The following is a 23,062-nucleotide window of genomic DNA, read 5'->3' as shown; positions in this document are numbered from 1 at the left end:
TGTGTCCTTTTTTCCTTATTTTGCCAATTTTTAGTAAAAAAGTGGTTCAGTTATATGGTACTGTCAACTGCTCTAACTTGGGACGATTGGTCGAAACATGGGACTGTTGATATCTGGCCTGTATTTTCACTCACTGTTAAATCTCTTTGACAAAAAATTTGTTTTGATAACTCCACCAAGTTTACCAATCATACTCTCTGTCATAACATGTTATGATAACTTTCACTGATAGCGTGCCCTTTTTAACTTTTTTTGTTTTTGTTTTGCCACTAATTTGGTCTTCTTCGTTCCAGACATTTGCGTGTGTTCGACTATGGATTTTTCTCATATTTCAATTTTGGAGGTTCGGTGAAATGGTGGGAGGTTCGGTGAAATGGTGATAGAATTGCAGTCCCATGTTTTGTCAGATAGTCCCAAATTAGAGCAGTTGACGGTAGCACTTTTCTTTCCTGGAAGGTATTTGACTTGGAATTGCAACTTATTAGTGCATTTTTCTACAAAAAGAATGTTTTTAAACCTTTTTTTCCATCTTGCTCTAGCAGTGATTTTCTGTTTTTCTGAATTCTGCAGGGTAGAAAGATTACAATGGCTGGATATTGTCATCTTAGGATAGAGCATATTTCAATTGAGAAAAGTTTAAGATTCAAAGCCCATTTGCATTAAGGGAATACATTTTCGCGGGAATTACATTTTGCAAATTTCGCCTTCTTTGCGAAATTATAATCCCTTGCGAAAATTTTGAAGCTCTTATTTCTTGCTAAATTTGAGAAATTTAATCCTAATAAAAATTAATTTTTTTGCGATAAAAATTTTTTCAGCTAAAAAACTCTCATAAATGAGTCTCCATTACTCGAATGTCTCTTTAATTCGAATAAATTTTCATTCCTCGTAGCCGTTCAAGTTATGGAGATTCTCCTGTACACACAAAATCTCGTAATCAAACTAACGTAAGATGTGAAAATCTGAAAAAATTCGGCAATTCGCGAAAATTACAGACGAAGTTAGTCCCGAAAATAAGTCCTGCAAAAATTAAAATATTTCGCGAGGGAAGCTGTCTCTTGAAAATTAATTCCCTTAATAAGGTAGATTTGATTAATTAGAGACTAGAACTGACTAGAAAATAATGTCCCCTCAGGAATCACTTGTTTGAAATAGTAGATACTTATTTGTTCACTTAGTCATTTAGAAAGAAAGAAAAGGAAATAGCAAGACTTCAATGAAAAAGATTCTTACAAAAAAATGAAAATGGTGGGACAGATTTTTAAGATCTATTCTAATTTGAAGACTACCTAATAAGAACAATCTCAGAGAGTTTTATAGCTTCCTTGCTTCCTCAATACATTTTTCTGCTGTATTCTTGCCTTTAGTTATGCAAATTCTGTCCCTCCGTTCTACATTGGTTGCCAATCGTGTTTGAATGCGTTTGATTGAGCTCGATCAATAGTTTTGACCTTCATCTTATTTTCAGCTCTGAAGAAGGGTGTCTGAATTAGATGAGGGGTGTTGATATTAGACCAAGTTACGGTAATGGGTATAACCAAACACTTAGAAACTTGAAACAGCAGTCAGTGGAGTTTTTATTGTTATACTAAATTTTCTTGTCATTGAACCCTGGTTCACACAGTGAAGATGTTTTTTATATTTCTTACTATTTAGTTAAAAGTATTTATTCTTTTAGAGTGTGGTAATCAATCATATTGATAATAAAAGTTATTCATAAAAATGTCCCGTGGTGGGAAGCAGGGCTACGAAAACTCCACACAAATGTCTAAAATGCTCCCTGCTTCAAACATTTACAGAGTTGGAGGTAATTTCCTATTGTGTTTTTATAAGACTAAACAGTGTAATCAGGTGTAACGTAATTTACTGGAGATAACGTTGCTTAAATCATCAACATTGATGAATATTACCATTATACACCTTAATAAGCTTGGTACTCACTTTTGTTAAAATTGCATTTATTTGTACCTGAGCACAGCAAACAAACTTTTCTACTTAAGTCAGGGGGGGGTCAAGCCTCAGGGTACTAAAGCATAGCCCCACCGGCTATGTGGGTGGGTGTTTTTCCAAAAAAAATTTGATAAGTACCCGGGTACTTTTTGGGTGGGTGGGGAGCCAAGTTTGTTTAATCAAACAAGTACCCGGGTACTAATTGGGTGGGTCTTATGTGAATTTTCTTTGTAAAATAAGTACCTTGACTCAATTTTGGTGAGTACTGGTGAGTAGTTTTATTTTGTTTTCAAGATAATTTAAGGGCTTTGAGACTTAAGTATTGTTAAAAACCTTTGACATTTTTATTCCATCACTGGATGGTTAAAAATATAAAATTTGACACGAAGAACAGATAAAAACATGATTCTGCCATATAAAAATATTATCGATGAAAAGAAAGTTTTAAATTGTTTTATATTGTTGATGTAATATCAAAACATAAAAAGACCTGCCAAGAAAAAGAAATTTAGGGAAAAGTTTTGAAGTGAAAGTGAAAGCCAAGGTCCTGTTTTGTTTGTTTTGATCGAGCTCCATCTTTGATCGAGCTCCATCGAGTGTTTCCCTTCCCTTCTATTCTATTATGTTTTCACGTGATATAGTGATGTAATGAACTCCTTCTGAGTGTTTATTTTCACTGATATATTTTCTCTCTCTCTCTTACATTTTTTCTTTTCTACTACAAAAACATTCGAAAAGTTTCCTAGACGTTCGAATCTTTTATCAGAAGCTTGTGAATCAGAAGCCCATAAGAAAGCAAAGCTCCTGAAGAGGCTTTTCCTGCGTTTTACTTGGGAAATAATATTTTGCCTTTTGTATACTGTAACTGTACAACATTTTGATGAATACCTAAGTCCTCATTCATTATGATTGCCGAGTAGCTAGTTAAGAAAAAAGAAACAATGTATCACTTGAGAACAAGGTTGATCTCTCAATGTAAACAGAGCACTAAGTACTTTCGAATCATAACAAAACAAAGTGTTCGAACATTTTGAAATAAAAACAAAGAGGTATGGGGTCTAGAAGAGAAAAGTCCTTAAGTACCCGGGTACTTTTTGGGTGGGTATAGGGTCTAGAAGGGAAAAGTCATTAAGTACCCGGGTACTTATTTGGGTGGGTGGTATGAGTCAAAAATTTTTTTAGATAAGTACCCTCTCTAGGCTATGCTTTAGTACCCTGAGGCTTGACCCCCCCCTGCTTAAGTCTATTCACGATAAGTGTGCACTCTTTTTTCATTTACTTATAACTTTTGAAGGAATTCTTCAATCTTTATAAATTTGATATCATTGGAAAGATATTAGTTAGTGGAACAATTTGAAATATTAAAAAAATCTTTAAAATAAATTCTAAAAATGAAGATGAAAATGAAGAAGAAAAAAATGAAGATCTTGTAGAAAAGTGCTATAACTATCGTTTTCACTGAAGTGAAACCTTGATTATCGAGCGTCATCACTGTGAAAAAATTTCTCAAAAATAATCATTCAATTAAAAGATATCAAACAAAGTTATAAGCTAATTGAGGTCTAAAAACGCTGTTTTCTGCTGTTTTTTGGGGTCAATCACTTATTAACTTTGTATCATAGTTTAGTATTGAATAAATATTTTAGTGAAATTTTTTCACAGTGATGACCTCCAAAGATCAAAGAATCTCCCCAGCGAAAATGAAAGTTATAGCACTTTTCTACAAGATCTTCATTTTTTTCTTCTACATTTTCATCTTCATTTTTAGAATTCTTTTGAAGATTTTTTTATTTCAAATTGTTCCACTCACAAATATCTCTCCAACGATACCAAATTTATATAGATTGAAGAATTCCTTCAAAAGTTATAGGTAAAAGAAAAAAGAGTGCACACTTATCGTGAATAGACTTTAATATCATTCACTAAATGTACTTTGACCAGCTTTGACACACTTAAACACACTTAAAAAAACCTCTTGAATTTGCTAGGCAGACCTTAAACAGACATCATCAAAATATTTGGAATTTTCAATTTTTTTCAAAATCATCAAAGACACTGCATAAAAACACATTCAATTATTTTGGAATAGAAAAAAGAGAGGGGAATTTTTTTGCATTTAACTGCGTCTTACCCCCTTTTCATTTGAAAAAAATTATAGTGAGTACATAATATGGTGTTTAAGTGTGCCTCTCTGATAAATTCACTTAGGTGCACTTGGACCGAATATTTTTACACAAGTGAGTATATACTAGGCTCAAAAGAATTTTCTTTCATTGATAGTTTAAAATCGCTTTCTCTATGAATTCCAGACTATGTTTATGTTGAAACTCAACCTAGCCATCCTTACCAAATCAGAAGAATTGAAGAGCTAACAAAGGTGAAATATATATTGAAATTTATTTGTGGGACCTAAGACAGGGTAGACCAGAAACATTACTTCCTTCCCTGGATAAGTACCATTTTTCCCTTTGGTAAAACCCAACCTGAAGTTGAATCAGGAACCTTGTTCATTGCCAACTACACTGTACCTAGACTTAAATTTTCCAAAGTGTTTTTAAAATCATTTTAAAGCCATTGTTTCACCTATTGATTTGTTGGCTTATCATAATATATTGATCTTTGTTTTTTTTTTGACAGACATCCAATGGTCAAGTAGAGGCAAAAGTGTCCTGCTTTTACAGAAGGCGAGACTTGTCAAATGTTTTGGGAAGGGAAGCAGACAAGCATGTTCGTAAGTATATTGTGTTTAAAGATTTTCTCAAAGCTTCATTATAACTGGCATTCATTACATTGGTTTGTGTTATAAGAATCCATTCAAGACAAGCATTATTTGAAGTCCAATCTTTCCATTTTTAAATACAAAATACGCATATCTTTATAAACAATTGGATTAGCTTTTGTCAATGTCAAATCTCAAAAAGAACTTAAGATTGGACGTGCTGATATCAGGGATACTTTAAAAAAAAAGTTTTTGGGAAAATGAATGCATTTATTTATTTGAAGGCCAAGTATAAACTATGTCTTTCGACTAAAAGAGAGCCTGTCACCAGACAAGTTCAGCGATCTTATCAAGTTCTCCCAAAAACATATCCCTTAGGAATTTTGTTGACTTTAGCCTATTTATGCTTGATATGTCCTTCCTTCCACCTAAAGGAAGTAGACAAAGGAATCTTATCCATCAAAACGCATTTAGCTGTACCATTGACATATATTTAATTCTCAGAATCTGCTGAAATTGAGGGAGAGATCAATGTTGGATCAGACATCCTAAGTGACGAGCAAAACCATCAATTGAAACTCAGAGAAGTTTTTCTGTCTAGACAACTTGAAATAATAAATGCTAATACAATAAGGTGAGTCTATAGTAAACAATCAAGAGCATAAGATCATTGTTTCCAAACCTATCGGACTTAGTTGTGTGTGATCATACCCCCTTATCTATTTAATAAAATATGCTGTTTTTGTGAAATTTAGATGTTACTATTTCTCAAAATATGAATTATGTAATTCTTTTAGAGGGAAATGTTCAGTCACACTGTATTCTGAAGTTGAAGCTTTGTTGGATTACTTGAAAGAGGAAGATTGGTTTTACTATTTGTTGGTATATGACCCACAACAAAAAACATTGCTTGCTGATCGTGGTGAGATTGGAGTTGGTGACGAATATCAAACAGAAGTGGAAGATGAAATGGCAAAAGGTTTGATCTTTGACTTCTGCTACTCATTTTTGTTAAGTTAATTGTATGACACCTAAATGATACCAATCTATTTTCTTCTCCAGGAGAATTACAAAATAACGATGAACTTGAAACTCTAGTTTGGGATCCGGAAAACCCACTTTCTGATAAACAAGTCGACCAGTTTCTTGTCATTTCAAGGTATGCTTGGTAACATCTACTGTGCACAAGGATCTTTAACACTCCCTTCTTGAATCTACCTGCTTTTCACAACTTGCCTCTCTCAGATGACCTTGGATGGCCATTAATGCCGTCTTTTTGGAGCTGAAAGAGTTTTCAAGAAGAAGACTATTGCTGACTATTGATTAAATTTATAAAAAGACAAACTTTGCTACAAATCCTTACAAATTTTACTTTGAAAATCCTTATCCCCTTTGTAATCATATTTACAGCTTCTTTTTTGATTTTTTGGGAAGCTCTAACAACGCTCTAAAAAAATAAGAACCGCCTGTTCGTATTGCATTGTGATATTCTTTTGGCCTGAACAGGGTTTTGTGAGCAAATGCAGTAAGGATGTAAAATGAAGCGTGAAGAGTTTTTTTGAGCTATAATTTGATGATAATTCAATTTCAATTTATTTATTCAGATCAATTGGTACATTTGCACGGGCTTTAGACACAAGCAGCTCCTCAAAAGAATCAAGTTTACATTTGAGTGCAGCTGCTGCTTCCAGGGACATCACTTTGGTAAGCCAATCTATTAACTAACTCAATTGGTATTTCCATATTCTTCTCTAAGAAACTTTTCGATAAAGGGCTCATTTAAGTTAAATAATACTAAAAAACTTTTAAACTGTTTTAAAAACATTTTAAAACATCTAAGTTGGAGAGTTCATAAGATTTTGGGAGACGTTTTATTTATTATTATTATTATTATGATGTATACAAGCTCACAGGCCCGAGGTGGACCTCTACGAACCGATTTCTAATTACAATATTAATATGTCAAGTATCTTAGTTGGTGTTTTTCCCACGCTTTGTTTAGGCTTTCTTTAAACAATTTGATTGAGGTCGACTCGATGACAAATCGCGGTAGTGCATTCCATGTTGGGATTGATCTATAGTAGAAAGATTTCGTCTGAGCCCCACGAAAACCATCATCAGCAAAGTTTGGAACAAATTCATGATCATGGAATCTGGTTGGACGGGATTTTTTAACAAACTTGTTCCGAGTTGTCTGTGGGTCGTAAAAATGAATATGCTTATATATTTGCACCATATCACTGAAAAGCCTTCTGAACTCAAGAGATGGAAGCTTGAGTCTTTTTAAACGTTCTTCGTAGTGGAGATTACGATATTGAGGAATCAGTCTTGTCGCCCGTCTTTGAACACCTTCAATCAAATTTATACTACGACGTAATTTTGGCTGCCATACTGATTGTGCATATTCCAAGTGAGGTCTGACAAAGGTGGTGTACAGAGTACAAAATGCCGAAGGACTCAAGTCGTTAAAACTTCTTTTGATGACTCCAAGGATTGAATTTGCTTTGTTAACCTGTTTGGATATATGCTCCTCGAAAGTTAGTTCCGAATCGATCAAGATGCCGAGGTCTTTTTCTTCAAAAACATGTTCAAGTTCATTACCTCCAAGCTGGTATCTGTGTGCATGCTTAATGTTGGCGAATTTACCTATTGTTAAGACATGACATTTATCAGGATGGAACGTGAGTAACCAATCCTGAGACCACTTTTCCATTTCATCGATATCTCTTTGTACAACGATAGAGTCTTCTACCGAATCTATAGTCTTCACTATTTTCGTGTCATCAGCAAAGAGAAATGCATCCGAAACTACTTTGTCTGGCAAATCATTGATGTAAATGACAAATAGCAGAGGTCCTAGTACACTTCCTTGAGGAATCCCACTTAAGACAGGGTTAGTTGTTGATTTGGCTGAGTTGACTTTGACCAGCTGCTTGCGATCTGACAAAAACGATGTTATCCAGTTTAGTAGACTTCCACCTACCCCGTAACATTCCAGTTTTTTCTTTAACCTCCTGTGAGGGACGGTGTCAAACGCTTTTGCAAAATCAAAATAGATGCAATCAACAACTTTGCCTTCTGCCATCGTTTCACAACATTGGTCAATGTAGTAAAGAAGTTGAGTGACTGTTGATCGCTTACCAATAAAACCGTACTGTTTTTCAGATAAAAGATTTTCTTCCACAAGATGATCCATAATAGCTTTTCGTAGCACTGACTCCATCATTTTGCATACTATAGATGTTAAACTGACTGGACGGTAGTTTATGGCTAGGTTGTGAGCACCCTTGTTTTTGTAGATTGGCGTGACATGCGCCATCTTCCAGTCCTCAGGTAATACGCTATCTTCTAATGTTTTGTTCATGATTATCTTCAGCGGTTCTGCAACGAAGTCAACTAGTTCCTTCAGCATCAACGGATGAATCTCATCTGGTCCAAATGATTTGCTGGGGTCAAGCTGCTTGATCTGTCTTATTATTGTTTCTAGAGAAATTTCAGGGATATCGATCATCGTATCTGTTCTTTTATCAAATGAAGGTAATTGTCCGTTTGGCTCATTCGTAAATACACCACAAAATTGCTTTTGTAGGATATTTGCCTTTTCTATGTCTTCATGCTTCAATGATTCTTTGTTGTCCTCCGACTCCAGAAGAGATGCAACTCGGCTTGTCGACTTCAATTGATTTCTTACATGCGACCAAAATCGCTTCGGGTTGTTCTTTGCCGATCTGCTAATTTCTCGTTCATGGTTTCTACGCGTGCGTCTCATTATACTGTTGACTCGGTTTCGCGCTGAAACATATTTTGCTCTATTGAACTCCTTGTCAGCATCCGAAGAATTAATCCACTTCCTATGTAGGCGATCTTTTATCCTGATTTCATTTCGAATATCTTCCCCTATCGGTATATTTCCTTTTTTCTTCCAGAAGGAATTTCCAACTTCTTTTAGCGGGACGAATCGGCTCTTTAGATCGTTTAGATCAGTTTTGAACTGTTCCCAGAGCTCACATACTGTCTTTCCGTTTGATGTCGCGATAAAGTCTTGCGTCCAATTAGCCGCTCGAAGAAAGCGTCGCATTTCCTGGAAGTTAGCTGAATTGTAGGAATACTTTTGGCAACTTGGCTTCTGCTCAGCACAACACTTGAAGTCAAAGACAAGTACACTGTGGTCACCTTTTCCAAGTGGACTAAGATATTTGAGATTGTTGACTTGGTTATATTCACTGGTTAGAATGAGGTCTACTAGAGACGGATCGTCTGTTCCTCTACATCTCGTCGGCTCTTTGACGTATTGGTAAAGAAATGAATCTCGTAGTGCATCCAAGAATTTTTCTTCTTTACTGTCCTCAATATGGGGGGTTGTCCAGTTTTCCCAATTTATTGTTGGTAGATTAAAATCTCCAACTATACATTTGTGTGAATATCTCTTGTCTTGACTCAATGACTTCAACAGGCTGTTCAACATAGAATTGTTTTCGTGCGAGTTAGCATGCTTCGTAGGGCTTCTGTATATACACGCAAATACCAGTTTGTCTTTCTTTGCTAGACTAATCTCGATAATACAGGTTTCTTCGAATTCAACAGGACTTTCGATGTCAGCAACTAGATGGTCTATTGATGAGTGTGCCAATATAACGATTCCTCGACCTTTGTTGTTATTGGTATTAGTGGAGTTAACAACTTTGTAGTCTTTCATTTCGTATTCGTGGATTTGCCATTTTTCACCATGTTTGGGTTTTACTTCACAAATTGCGATTAGGTGCGGTTTCTCGAGTTGATTTATCTTATTTAATATTCCTTTCTTTGCTTTCGTAAATTGATCGGCATTTGTTGATAGGATTCTTATTTCAGGTATAGTTCTTGGGGTAGGGTTTGCTTTATTGCTAGTTAGTGCTTGTTTATAGTGGTTTGTTTCTATTATTGTTTTTTGATTTTCAGCTTCTTTACAGCGAAACCGTTTTTTGTATCACCTCTGACTCGATAAATTTCAGTTTGAGATTTTTCCTCGGAGTTTAGGTTCTTTGCATCGTTCGATAATTCCTTATATACTTTCCGTTGTGCGGGTGTTAGGTCCTCTGTAATACTGATACCTTTGTAGTTTTCTAATCCCTTTAAACTTGTTAAATTTCCGATAACGGTCCATTTTTCTTGTTCATTTTTGAGTGATAACAACAAGGGTCGCTTTTTATTTCCATCTGCTACGCCTAATCTTCTGACACGCTGAATGTTAGCTCGGGCATGGGTATCCTTGATAAAATCTGATGCCCAACTTTTGTCATTTTCTTCATCTTTCTCTGGTAAACCATGAACGATGACATTTGGTGCACGTCTTCTCTTGTCTGCCTCTTCTGCTCCCTCTTCGCGCCAGGCATCTTTGATAACTTCCTTTAGTGAGTCTTGATTTGGGGTAGCAAGATTAGTGGTGTTGGAGGAGGTAACGGAAGCATACGTTTTTTCTGAGAGTGCTTTACACTCTGTTTTGATTGTTTGTTCAATCATTTCTTTGATAGTCGGTTTGAGTGACTCGAGTTTCTCTTCAAACTTTTGCTCAACGTACTCTATGGTGTGGAAACCCGGATCTTCATTGAGATTTCTCTTTAGGTTCGCCAGTTCTTTCTTTTGGGATGCAATAGTAACTCTATCGACTTCGTTTTGCTTGAGAAGCCCCTTACAGGCTTCTAGCTCTCTTCGTAGGTTTTCGACTTCCTGTTCAAGTTTAAGAGATGATTGGGCTCGTCTTGAAGGGATGAGGGCTGAGAGTACAGGTTTAACTTCTACACAATTTTGGCAGGTGTACCTGTAATGAGTGCTTTTCGTCTTGTCGATGAACTGCTTATTCGTACTGTTTTGTTTAGTTTCAAGCATTGACGCTACTTCACAAGAGTAATTATGACGTCGGAAAGGCCTCATTGTCATTGGTTCCTGATGGTGGCCCCATCCTCTGCAGGGATGAAATGGAGGAGTGGACCTCAGGTCAGTTCATTAATGTCTCCTCAATCTACTTACTACCATATTTATATTCCGATAAATCGCTTGACTCTTTAAAGAATCTCAAATTGGCTCTTTTTAACTATGGAAGACCTTTTTAGATCTTTTGAAAATTGTAATGATGGTTATAACTGGGGATGATTTCGCTTTTACCAGTCCTTGCCTTAGGGAAATACTTTGAACAGCAAAATCCTGAAGATGGTCAAATTTGGATTTCTTCATCATCCTTTATATGATGTATATAGGTGAAGCAACTCTGTTTGAGGAAGGAATTCGAAAACATGGAAAAGAGTTCAACGAAATTCAGCAAGAATATGTAAGTCTGTGTTTGAGGCTAAAAAACTAACGAATTCGGTCAATTTAAGAATCCGTTTTTCTAGTTCTACTACTCGATGATAACTCATTATCTTAGCCTATGTAAAGGGTTGAGTCCTTTGGAATTTTTAATGTACAAACTCGAAAATCAACTATACCTACACAAATGGATAATAGATGAAAAGCATATAAAGCATTGTAGACTCGAAACTGATGATAATGAATGATCTTTTTCCGATTTTAGCTACCTTGGAAATCAATTTCTTCTATCATCGAATACTACTACATGTGGAAAACCACTGATAAATATGTCCAACAGAAACGTATGAAAGCTCAAGAAGGAGACAGCAAAGTCACCCAAATTTTTATACCAAGCAGTAACACAGCTATCAACTTGACGTTAGCTATCCAAGCCAGCTCTCAATACCAGGTGACGCCTAGTGGATCCTTGGTGACACCAAATTACATGTGTGAAAGCTGTTTCTGTAAGTATCGATGCATAGATTATCTCTTTTTGCTTATTTATTTCAGTCTATAAAGCTCTTCAGTATCAGCCAGGTCAACGAAACAAAGTTTATTATCTCCTTTACTGGTACTATTCACGCACACAGACGCACTCATGATTCTAAATCAAAGAATCGTTTTTTTCTTTCAAGGTAAAGAATCAGTCTTGTGGTATCCATGGGGACCAGCTACATCCAGCTGCAAATTGTATTTATGTAAAGATTGCTGGGTCTACTGGAAAAAGTGTGGAGGCTTAAAGAAATCAACTAAATCAAGTAAGCTATTGGATTTTCACTAAAAAACGCCAAACTTCAAACTATATTGTAACATCACTAGCCAAAAGAATCAAAAGACTAACATATTTTATAAAAGTGTTATTTTTATGACGGTAATTCATTCATCCTTCTTAGATGAATCTGGAAACGATGCAAAGGAAGCCTGCTACAAATGTAGAATTTGTAACAAGAAGTTCAATCGTGCCGAACGTCTTTCCAGTCATATGGCCACACATAGAGGTTATGATTGTACTGAACCTGGCTGTGGAAAGGTAACTTTGAATTATATTTATACATCATCCCTTTTGTGGATTCACACCATTCAGTCTTTTTTTTTCGGGCAAAAAAGGCTCTCAAAAAGACATTTTTTGAATATGTATACTATTCTACTCTTTCTTGTTCAATAGACATTCAACTTGAAAGCTCACTTGACTCGCCATCTGGCAAAGGCTCATGGCATTTATACATTGGATAGCAAGTTGAAGGTGAAGACACCCTTCGTTATGTCACCAACACCTTATATGAGAGCAACACGACGTCTTTGCAAAGCCACTCTTCGTTTGAGACACTTCTCTAGATCTCCAACGGACACCATAGACAACATTGAAGTCAAGAACGAAGGTAAGATTTTTGCCCTCAACCTCAATGGCAGCTCATAGCATGAACTGGTTATACCAATTTGACGATGAAGATATTTGAGTGGCTCGTTTGAATTCCGTCTGAATAATATTTCTTGGACATTTATTGTTCATTCTTGTTTTGAAACAAAAGCCACTGTTTTCATATTTTTGTATTGTTTTAGCTTTGAAAGTAGTTACAGTGGAAAAAGCAAAGTCATTGATTGACAAACCATTGAAGAAGCGAGTAGTTGCTTTGGATTCAGTTTTAAGTGTTTTAAAGAAGCTGTCTGCAAGTAACAAAGCCAACTCACAAAATGCTTCACAAGACAATTCACCTGGAAGTCGAAGTGCCGCTTTCTCCCACACTTCTACTTCAATCACACAGAACTTGAAAGCGAAGAGTTTGAAAAGCCCGACTCCAATCATGCCAGGTGGTCACAAACGACCTGCTGATCAAGATAGCAATGGTATGTCTTCCAATCGACCATTCGTGATAACATTGCCTTTTGAATTATGACATTTAGCCTCTGATAGGTGATGTTAAAAATATGTTTAAAATTTGTGATGGAGGTACAGTAAATAATCGTCCCAAGGTCCTGTATTATGAATTTAAATGACTTTTACTTATTGTATTTTTTCTTCTCCACAGACACGCCTTCAGCCAAAAGGCAACAACAAATGCAAGCTTCATCGCCTCTTGGAAGAAAAGGGTATGGTTGTGCAGAGTGTGGCAAAGTATTGCATAGCCAAGGTAACAATATAACAGTTGATACGGTGTTTAGCACCAAATGATAGAAGTAAATTATTTGCAACTTTTTAACCTCTTGAAAAAAACTCGTTGGAAATTGTTTTTATTTTTCCTTCAACAGTGAGCCTTCAGCACCATATGCAAATGCACCACACAGACCGTGAGCAAGTGGCGCCACAGATCCATGTTCCACAGAAAGACGGCCACAAACGCCACTACCAACAACACTACCACGACATGCCACCGCAACACCAGTCTTACTCCTCACACCACCCAATGAACCAACATTACCCCGATGTCAACGGTGGCAGCCGATCTGTGGCTAAATCTTCAAGAACACCAACCGGATCCACTTCAAGGAAGCAGTCATACAAAGGAATCGTTCAACAGAACCGTAGAGATCCTGACCTTCAATATGTGGATCCTCCCCAAGAATTCTTGTTCAATGCCACTAAAGAGTCCAGGTGAGTGAATTTAGCTATAGGAGGCAGTTTTAGAACGTGAGAAATGCCATAAACCTTGGTTATTGTAACAGAAAAGTTATTTGCTTAGATGAAATCAGGTTTTTTTAACAAAATTTTGAAATAAATTTATGAATTTGCTCTACAGAGTTATGGAGCACTCTTTTAAATGGTGTTCAACAACAATATATGAAATCAGGTTATAAATCATGTAGAAATTATATATTATTTATTGTTCTATGATAGAAAATCAAGACGATCGTTGCCATCACGAGTGCAAAGGAAAATTGCTCGAAAACCGTTCGTACAAATTAAATGCTCACAAGAGTTACGTGATTCCATTACATGCAAGAAAAATGACATGAAAACGAAAACAGCCGACCCTATCGTTATTGATGACGATTGAATGCAAAAAAAAAGTTCCAATAACTTTGGATGAACCGTAGTCAAAATATTTATTACCATTTTGTTTGCTTACGTCGTTGAATATGACTCTGAATAATGGAAGATTCTATTTGGAATTTTATTCAAACAAATCGAACACTGATGGCTGAATTGATATAGGTACAGGCAACATGTAAACCTTAGACATTTAAATCTTTAGAATTTTTTTTGTACAATTAAATTTGATTGAAATAAAATATCCAATTCTTAGCTTAAAATTATCTTTGGTTTGTCGATATAGCACTAATGAGTAAGGCTAGTTACAATTGATCTGATCTGGAAGTCCTCCTAATTTTGAGATTGATTGTTATAAATGCATTCAAGGCATCAAATTTGTTAATTCAAACTTTTCATAGCTATTTTTACCAGTTATTTTTGGCTCAAGTGAGAAAGGAATCTTTTTTACCTAACTGTTCTCCTTCAGACCAAAAACTTCTTTCATTTTAATCAATATTTTAGTTTAGCCTCCCCTCGTTTTTGAAACAGCAATTAGAGAGTCTGTGATTTTTATTTGAGTACCTGCAATATTCATTTTCTAGGGGAAGTGTAATGTTCACTTTCAATCTCTATATTTTTAGGAGGAGAGTTTTCTCTCATGTTCATAATACGAACTGTGAGAGTCGGAAAACTATCAAGAAAAAACGACCGCCAACAGTGGGTATCCCTCCGAGTTGAGGGAAAACCAATTCAGTTGGTGTGAATAATTTACAACGCTTTTGGTTTCTTTCAATATATTAATCGTTGTTATATTCACCTACCAACTATTCTTCACTGACTTTATTGAAAACTATCATATTCAAAATCCTGAATAATGATGCATACATAATTGATATCTTTTAACTTCTATCTCTTTAGTCTTCGCTTATCTATTGGCTTTTCTAAGGGGAACATGCAATCTTGTTTGATCCACTCCATCTTTTGAGGGTAAAGTATATGATTTACTGTTTCGACTAATTCGAATTTCATTATCACGAAAAAAAAGCAAAACCTTCAGCAAATGGTTTTTTTGTCATACTTGATTGAAATTGATAACTTTGGTACACACTGTAAGAAATAAACTGTTGCATTTCTAAGAAGTTTGTGAACTCGCTTCTATTTTCATTATATTCATATATTTTTAGATGGACGGTAAATCGTATTCTGATTTTAAACGGATTGTTGTCAATGAAGAAGAACCTGCAATAAAAAAGAAAGTGAAGAAATCTAAGAAAACCGCAAACAGTGAACCATCTGAAACCTCTTCCAAGCCTACTGTGAAAAAGAAGAAAGCGACTACCAAAACAAAGAAAGAGAAAGTTCACAATGAAAATGAAAGCGAAGATGAAGAAGAAGCTCCCAAAAAGGTGAAAAGTACAAAAGCAAACAAAACTGCTAAAGAACCAAAACATGTAAAGAAAAGTGAGAAAGTCGGAAGCAAAGAGACAAAAAAGCCAAAAGTTGAATCAGGATCAGAATCGGATCCAGAAATTGAGAAACATTCTAAAAAGAATTCTTCACCGAAGAAGACAACTTTGGTACGCAAGAAGAGTATACTTTTGGCTACCATTTCAACACAAACGGACTTTGATACCTCTGAAGAAAACGAAGAAAAGTCTAGTGAGAAAGTAGAAACACAATCTATAGGAACGGACCCGATTGAAGAAATCCAAGTCTCCATTTCAACACCTCCAAATGATAGTGAAGGTCCAATCATTCGTGTCTCCACCAGTCAGGTTGGCAAGAAAACTTCAAGTGGACCAATCATTAAAGCCAATGGCCTGATACCTCCGACTCCAGACGGTCCTCGTTTTCGTCAAGATGGTAGCCAACTAACATATACACACCCTGGCGTGCAAGCAGAATTAATTGAGAAACTCCATTCTTTTCAAACGCAAGGATTCAATTGCGATGTTTTAATGCGAGTTGGTGGAGTGGACTTCAAAGCGCACAAAATCGTGCTGGCCGCTTCATCACCCTACTTCGCTACGCTGTTCCGTAAGATGAACAGCATTCGCACAGACCGGTTAATCTTGGAGGGTTTACAACCGCAATCAGTGGCAGCCATGTTGGGATATTTTTATCTGGCAAAGTTGACCATTGATGAAGAAGATGTAGAGGAACTGCTTGATGCTGCTCATTATTTTCAAGTAAGTATTTTCTATAACGCTCCGCCAGTCCCTTCTTTTGCTATTTTTTGATTTTTATAGCTCTCATGAAAGGACGATTCAGAAAGTGTAAGTGGCTCTGGGTACGATATTATCTTATATCATGACAAAACCTCTATTATTTTAAACGAAAAACATACCTGAAATCTAAACCCAAAGTTTGAGGCTACAGTAACTATTTCTGGTGACTTAACCTATATTTTCTTCCATTTTAGACCAACGAAGTCATCAAACTATGCACAGATCATTTGGAATTTCAATTGGGTCTCAAAAATTGTTTCCAAATTTTCTCCATCGCTGACAGACATCAAATTGATCGATTAAAACTGAAATCGTTTCGTTATATCTGTTGGAATTTCAAATCGATCGTGAAAGAGGAGTCGTTTTTCTCGATCGATGGTGAATTGTTGATCCAAATCATCACTTCGGATCAAGTGAAAGTCAAAGCAGAAGAGGAGGTCTATGAAGCAGTATGGAGTTGGTATTCTTATAACAAAATTGATAGGTATAGTTTTAACATTAGAGGATGTTTATCCAGTGCCTTAGCAACTGGGGGGGGGGGGGTTATGCCCCCCCAATAATTTTTTCAAAAATGATTATTTTGAAAAATGCAAAGTTTTCCTTTTTTAATTTGTCATAATTGTCTTTATGTGCATGTTTTGAGTGTATATTTAAGCAATCTAGGGCTCAAATTTTCAAAATCCCCCCCCTCGGGCTAAACTATGGTTGGCCCTCGCGGTGTCACTAAACTTCGCAGACCCCCAATATGAAAATGCTTCCTCGGCACTGTTATCTTTTCCGGTTCCGTGGGTCGACTTGGGTCGACTTTTTGGATAAATAAATTTCGAATCTGATCTGTGAACCATACCATATCTTTGTAAAAGCAAGTTTGGAAAACTGGAAAGTTTTTTCATTTTTTGCAGGCAATTCTTTTTACCGCAATTGGTCTTGCACATTCACTTCAATTTGATGTCACTGGAGTATCTGGAAAACACTGTTAGTAAGGAGTTGTTATTGGAGAGTGAACTTTGCCGCAAGAAGATCAGCGAAGCGATCGCAAGCAAGAAAGATGAAGCAGCAACGAATGAACAGGATCTCAACCGATATCGACAGGTACATGTTTGCCATTTTTTTGCAAATGTCCACCATGCAGCTTAAATTTGATTAAGCCAGTTTAGTCCTAATATTCTTATAAACATCAAAATGTTTGCTTCCCCAAGAAGGGGAATAGACATTCTTCAGTATTTGTACTTAATATAGAATGCGTTTCATTCTTTCGACAGGTATCAGACAATGTTTACTTGTTCCAAACAAACTCCCAATCATGTATGCAGCTAGACCTGCTACATTGTAAGTGCCAAGACGTACCAGAGTTGGATCTTCCTTCATCCTTGGTCAGTAGAGATCACCATGTCACTGTGAAAGCAGGAGAACACATCTACACAGTTTCCAAAAACGCTGTTTGCAGGTTCAACACAAAGAATTTGAGTTGGGAATATTTTTGTGAAGGTAAATTTACTTCATTCCTATGTTTTTTGACACGTCGATAAAGTATTGGACAAAGCATTGACAAGTAATATTTCCATCGCAATTTGGAGGAACAAATTCCACTTCTACTAAATATGGGGCCTAAATACTAATGTGTGAAACTAAAATAAAGTTATACTCATCATAGTATAAGAAAGCCGTGGAATATGTACCGTATTGTCTTTTCAGTTAATTGCTGTTCCATCTGTCTCCGAGCTTTATAAGAACATCAAGATGATCAGTTTGTTATTGGTAGATAGTTTTTGAAATTCTGCTCTTATTTTCCTTCACAAATTTTTTTTTTTTTGCTAGATATCTTTGAATCTGTACCCAATAGAACACTTGAACTAAATTTGGACATATTTTAGGGGTATTTTGTGGAAACAATAGTTTTTCACCAAAATTGAGATTATAAGAACTACCTTATTGGTATATATTTTCGCTTGTTACAAATTTTCGCGGGTACTTAATTTCGCGAGTTTTTTGGTCAATTTTCGCGAAATTTAATACTGTTTAAATTTTTCAAAATTACAAAATCGCGAAATTAAATACGCGCGAAAAATTTCTTCTTAGTATTTTGTTAGTATTTTTACATAAAAAACGTTGTGTTTCAAGCAAAATCAGTCTTTTTCTTGCTTTATATTTCCACTTTCTGAAAATACCTAGTTTAGTGAATCGCGAAATTTAATACACGCGAAAATTTTCCAGAAGTCGGCAATCGCGAAATTTAATACACGCGAATCACGTTTTTTCGAAAAACTTTCGCGATTCGCGAAAATTTGTAACAGGTCAAAATATATACCAACAAGAATCGCAAAATTGCGACTAAATATTTCCTTAAAAATGAAGGTCATTATTGACATATATAAAAAGGGATAATTAGCCTTAGTAAAAGAAAGCAAGGTGAGAGTTACAAGTTACAATTCCAAGTCTTAAGTTGTTCAACAACTGTCGTGTCACCCTATTGAGGGTGAGCTTTTATCGTGAGAAAATAATATTTTAATCCACGCAAGTGGTAAAAAATACTTAGAGAAAATGGTACTATGAAAGCCCATTCTATACTCCTAAATGATAGTTGAAAGATCAGCAGTTGAGAGGGTTGATTAAAATAGAAATCAAAGCACACATAATAAAGTATACATATATATTTGTCCAGAAAGAACTGGCATGTTGTTTGCTTTGTTTTGGTATTTAAAAATATGTACTCATCAGTCCTAAAAAAAATAAAAATTTGAATATAATGAGGGCAATAAGTCTGGTTAAATGTTACTTTATTCACAAGATTTAAGGATTACTGAAAAAATACTACTCCTGCAGATGAACTAAACTCCAAAACTAAAACTTTACAATAAATTTACATTAGGACAAAGTAAAAATCTATCTTTAATAGCAACAAAGAAAAGAATATGCCTCAAAGTTTTAAAGCATTTAAATAGCTTTAAACAGAGCTAGTCAGAGCTTCAATTCAGTTCAGTAGGTATAGAGAATTCAAGATTTGAAAACAGACACTGCATTGGTTTACAAGACTAGAGAAAGATGTCAACCATCCACACGGTTCATGAAAAAAATAAAGTATTTATCAAAAAAAGGTTCTCTTTTTTTTGGTAATCAATTCCAACAAACAACAATCAAGATACCCTAACAGGATCCCACGGTGTAAACAACAACAAAACCCACACCACCAAAATTGTAAAAATAAGTCAATATAATTTCTATCAACAATTTCTCGTCGTCGTAAGATGTTTTTTTTCCAAAATTCTGATACCAATCATGGCTGGAGTCATCATGCGTAGGAAACAAAACTGTGTATAACAACAAAAGTTTATTGAAAATCATCCCACGGTCATGGTAAAGCTAAAGATTTATCACCAAACAAAACTGACGCCAAGTCAAATCTATCGATTAAAAATTTCCATGAAAATTACAATCACAATCGAAACTTATCTCATAAAATGCTTTTTTCAACATTCTGGAGGGTTCAAAGTTAGATGTATCATATGTAAAGCCAAGCAATACATGAAAAGTCATTTGCTATCCCATTTGCCATGAGATATATGAGTCAAGAAATCAAACAAAAACCAACAAGTCTCTTCACTTTCATGTCACATCGTGTTTATATGGGGTAACCAGAAAGTCAATCCACAAGAACAGCCATCTCCCTTTATTATGGAGTGTTCCAAAACTATTGGTAGGTTGTTTGGAAGTAAAGAAACCCACACAGTTTGATTTATTTTAAAGATTTTAACTTGAAAACAAACTGCATCTCTTTCTAGCAGCAAATACTCATGTTTCAACCTGCTACATAACAATTGCCAGTCGGGTCTGCTACTAACATGTAATAGTTTTATTATAACTGGGCTTGAGAATCCGTAAGGAACTTGTAACATATATTTTATATATAGTTTATCAGTCGACTTGAATCATGATGCATTACTTATAATTCACTGGATGCATCTTTCGCTGTGAAAATAAAAACGGGCGTCAGTCAGGGCGTACGGAAGGCGTTTTGACACGGGAAATTATGGAGAAAGCCCGTTTTAATAAATATTTCCCTTTTGGAAAGCGGGAAATATTTAATAAGGTATATTCAAGATGATAACTCTCCTGTCAGTTTGAATGATAGATTTTGAAGGTGCTGGCTTGAAATTTTCACAGTATTATCTTGATGTACATTTTCATTGATTTCTAAAATAATTTCACTGAAATATTGTGAAGGCATTCGAGGCACTTTATTAATTTTTGAGTTCTTTCAACCCAGCCATTTTGTGCTTGTTTAAATTTCTTATTGTTGACCTTTCCTTTACAATGATTTTATAATGCAAGTGTATTATCAAGCGCATATTATTTATGTCTAAAACGCAATGAGAAGTGTCAAACCAATAAAATTTACCATTAATGATGCTACATTACTGATTTCTTGATCAACAAATAGTCATCAAATACAACAGAAATAGAACAACAGAAATCCAGATGTTATCATTCCAGCCGCTGCTTTCTTATACTATGATCTCATACCATTCATTTACAGGCATTTCTATGTTGGAGTGCGGAATTTGTTCAACCAAGAACTCCATCTTTGTTGTGGGAGGGAAAGAAGACGGGCGGAGGCTGTGCGAGTTGAAGTTAAGCAGTAAGCAATGGGAAACACTTGCATCAATGGAAGAAGCCCGCAGATCACCAGGTATCTTGATCTGTTTCTATGTTTTTTTCTTGAACCCACTTTTCGTTACGCTTTACGTCCTTGTAATTCAATAAGCTTTTGGTTTCGATCCCCGGTCGCCGCCGCCCAACTAATGGACTTAGAAGCTGAACAATTTTAGCCAAGTCCTGTTATGCTGTTGGATCCGGATTACACCTAAACAACCCTTCTCATAACGCTATGAAGTGACAAAATTATAAATTATAAATTGTTGTTGAAAAATACAATGTATAATGTGATTAATGTAGTTTATCTTTTCGTCTCTGTAACCTTTTGTCTTTTGTTATTACATGTAATATAATTGCCTTTTCGAGATTTCTAGACCAATCAAATTATAAGCACAAAAAGCTGTGCTAGGTCTGCCCTGGTAACCGAGCCTGTTGGTGCAGATATCGTCATCATAAAAACCAGAAAGGTCGAAGTCAGCAAACTGGTCGACGACGCCAGGTTTTTTGGGCTAGAGACGTAAATGGAGTTCACATTATCTTTCTTTTATTATTACAGCTGTCGCTACAATGGGAAATACAAAACCTCGCATTTTTGCTGCCGGTGGATTCTCACCTGAAAAGTCCTGTGTATTGAATTCCATGGAATATTACGTTGCTTCTGAAAAAGTATGGAAATTGATCAAGTTACCAATGTCTGTACCGAGGTTGAGAGCTTCCATTCTGGTCAACGGTGATAAAGTTTACCTTTTGGGTGGACGTGATGAAGAAAGAAGTCATGATACCATCGATGTATTCGATAGAACTTCGCAAAAATGGTTGAAAAATAAAGCAGTTTTTAGCGAAAGTAAGGAGAACTCTTTTGCGCTTTTGTACGAAGGGAAGGTATATTGCATCGGTGGTAGCGATAAATATACGGTAGATGTGTTGAAAGAGAATGGGAAATCGTTGAGCTGGCAAACTGTTGGTGTGTTGAGAGAAAGGTTACAAAACGTCCAATGTTTTTCTTACGAACCATTGTGATAAAGGTGATGGATGGAAAGATGGAGTTTAGGAGTGTGACTTTAAGTCACTATTTTCTTCTCTCGGCAACGATAAAATAGTGATAAATTATGCAGATATGATTAGATATTATGCATAACTAAATGAAATGACGATGAATATTAGCATCGATGATAGGATGTTCAGGACGGCGTTTGAGTATGTCAAGATCCACGAGATCACCGATGAGGAAGCTTAATTTTGAATTTTGAATTCTAAGTTTGTATAAACGTGTTTTAAAGAATATTTCTTTTATTTCTTAAACAATTCTTTCTCTAAAGATTTCGTAACACAATTTCTATTCTAGTTTAGTCACATTTTCTCGACAAATTAGTTTTTGATGGACTTTAACCCTATTCGGCCTAGGGGGGGGGCTGTTTCTGTTCGGAGGTCAAATTATTGGTAATAGCTCCTGAAATAATAGAGCTTTTGCGATGAAAGTTTCTCTAAACTCCTAAATTTTATTTAGCTTCAAAAAAAAAAAATAAAAAAATTGACACCTAAAAATTTTCACACCTTGAGCATGATGACATTTCTGACAGTAAGGTGTCACAAAAATTGACACTTTTCCAATACAAATTTATTTTTAATGTCAAATATGGGAGTTTCTAAACGTCGACCAGAAATGGCGACCACGACCAGCGACCACGACCGGCGACCAGATAAATTTGGGTTATCGAGTTTACCTGCTCTCTCCATCGTCGAGAACGTCCAAATCGAGTCCTGATGTAGACGATCCTATCGTCTAGACTTAGGTCACTGTAAAAGGGAATAATTTTGGAAGAGGGAATACCGCCCAGGGTGGAAAAATTTTCGGGGCGGAGTAAACAGTGGCGGTGGTGCTAACAGTCTTTCTTCGAAACTCTCCCGCCGATTTTTTCCCGTATACCGCCATAACGCCATGCCGCCATATTTTCCCGCCTTTACTATCATTGTAACGGACGATAACATCGTCTAGTCCTGATGTGGCTTTCAAATGAATCACTGAGCATGTGGCTGAGAATTACTCTATAGCTAGAGAATACTAAAAGTGACTTTTGACGTTACCAGTCATTTTCTAGACAAAGTGACACTTTTTGACAAAAATATTGTTAGGGTAATTAAGTGTGATGCCTGTAAACTTTATTACACCAAATATTTTAATTGTACCGAATGAGATGCCTTTAGTATGAATAGATAGAA

General features: G+C 35.8%; 2 protein-coding genes across 2 annotated transcripts; both read left to right on the top strand.

Annotated features, from left to right (window-relative positions):
* The first annotated feature begins 1,654 nt into the window (after positions 1 to 1,654).
* Positions 1,655 to 14,240, top strand: LOC136811091 (metastasis-associated protein MTA3-like). The gene is made up of 17 exons (XM_067067691.1): positions 1,655 to 1,807; positions 4,260 to 4,327; positions 4,588 to 4,681; positions 5,174 to 5,303; positions 5,467 to 5,648; positions 5,732 to 5,828; positions 6,274 to 6,373; positions 10,525 to 10,642; positions 10,903 to 10,973; positions 11,217 to 11,457; positions 11,629 to 11,751; positions 11,887 to 12,023; positions 12,159 to 12,372; positions 12,554 to 12,838; positions 13,021 to 13,122; positions 13,241 to 13,583; positions 13,827 to 14,240. Exons 1-17 carry the CDS (start codon positions 1,723 to 1,725, stop codon positions 13,984 to 13,986), a joined length of 2,550 nt encoding a protein of 849 aa, XP_066923792.1. The 5' UTR covers positions 1,655 to 1,722; the 3' UTR covers positions 13,987 to 14,240.
* A 619-nt stretch (positions 14,241 to 14,859) lies between these two features.
* On the top strand, positions 14,860 to 22,193 carry LOC136811090 (kelch-like protein 3). Its single transcript, XM_067067690.1, has 7 exons — positions 14,860 to 14,948; positions 15,146 to 16,150; positions 16,384 to 16,673; positions 17,092 to 17,281; positions 17,452 to 17,677; positions 20,724 to 20,876; positions 21,399 to 22,193. Exons 2-7 carry the CDS (start codon positions 15,146 to 15,148, stop codon positions 21,860 to 21,862), a joined length of 2,328 nt encoding a protein of 775 aa, XP_066923791.1. The 5' UTR covers positions 14,860 to 14,948; the 3' UTR covers positions 21,863 to 22,193.
* Positions 22,194 to 23,062: the final 869 nt, after the last annotated feature.

The sequence above is a fragment of the Clytia hemisphaerica genome, unplaced genomic scaffold (assembly GCF_902728285.1).
Source record: "Clytia hemisphaerica strain Z4C2 unplaced genomic scaffold, Clytia hemisphaerica genome assembly, whole genome shotgun sequence".
Taxonomy (NCBI): Eukaryota; Metazoa; Cnidaria; class Hydrozoa; order Leptothecata; family Clytiidae; genus Clytia; species Clytia hemisphaerica.
The sequence above is the reverse complement of the archived record's forward strand: the minus strand, read 5'-3'. Positions and strand labels throughout refer to the sequence as shown.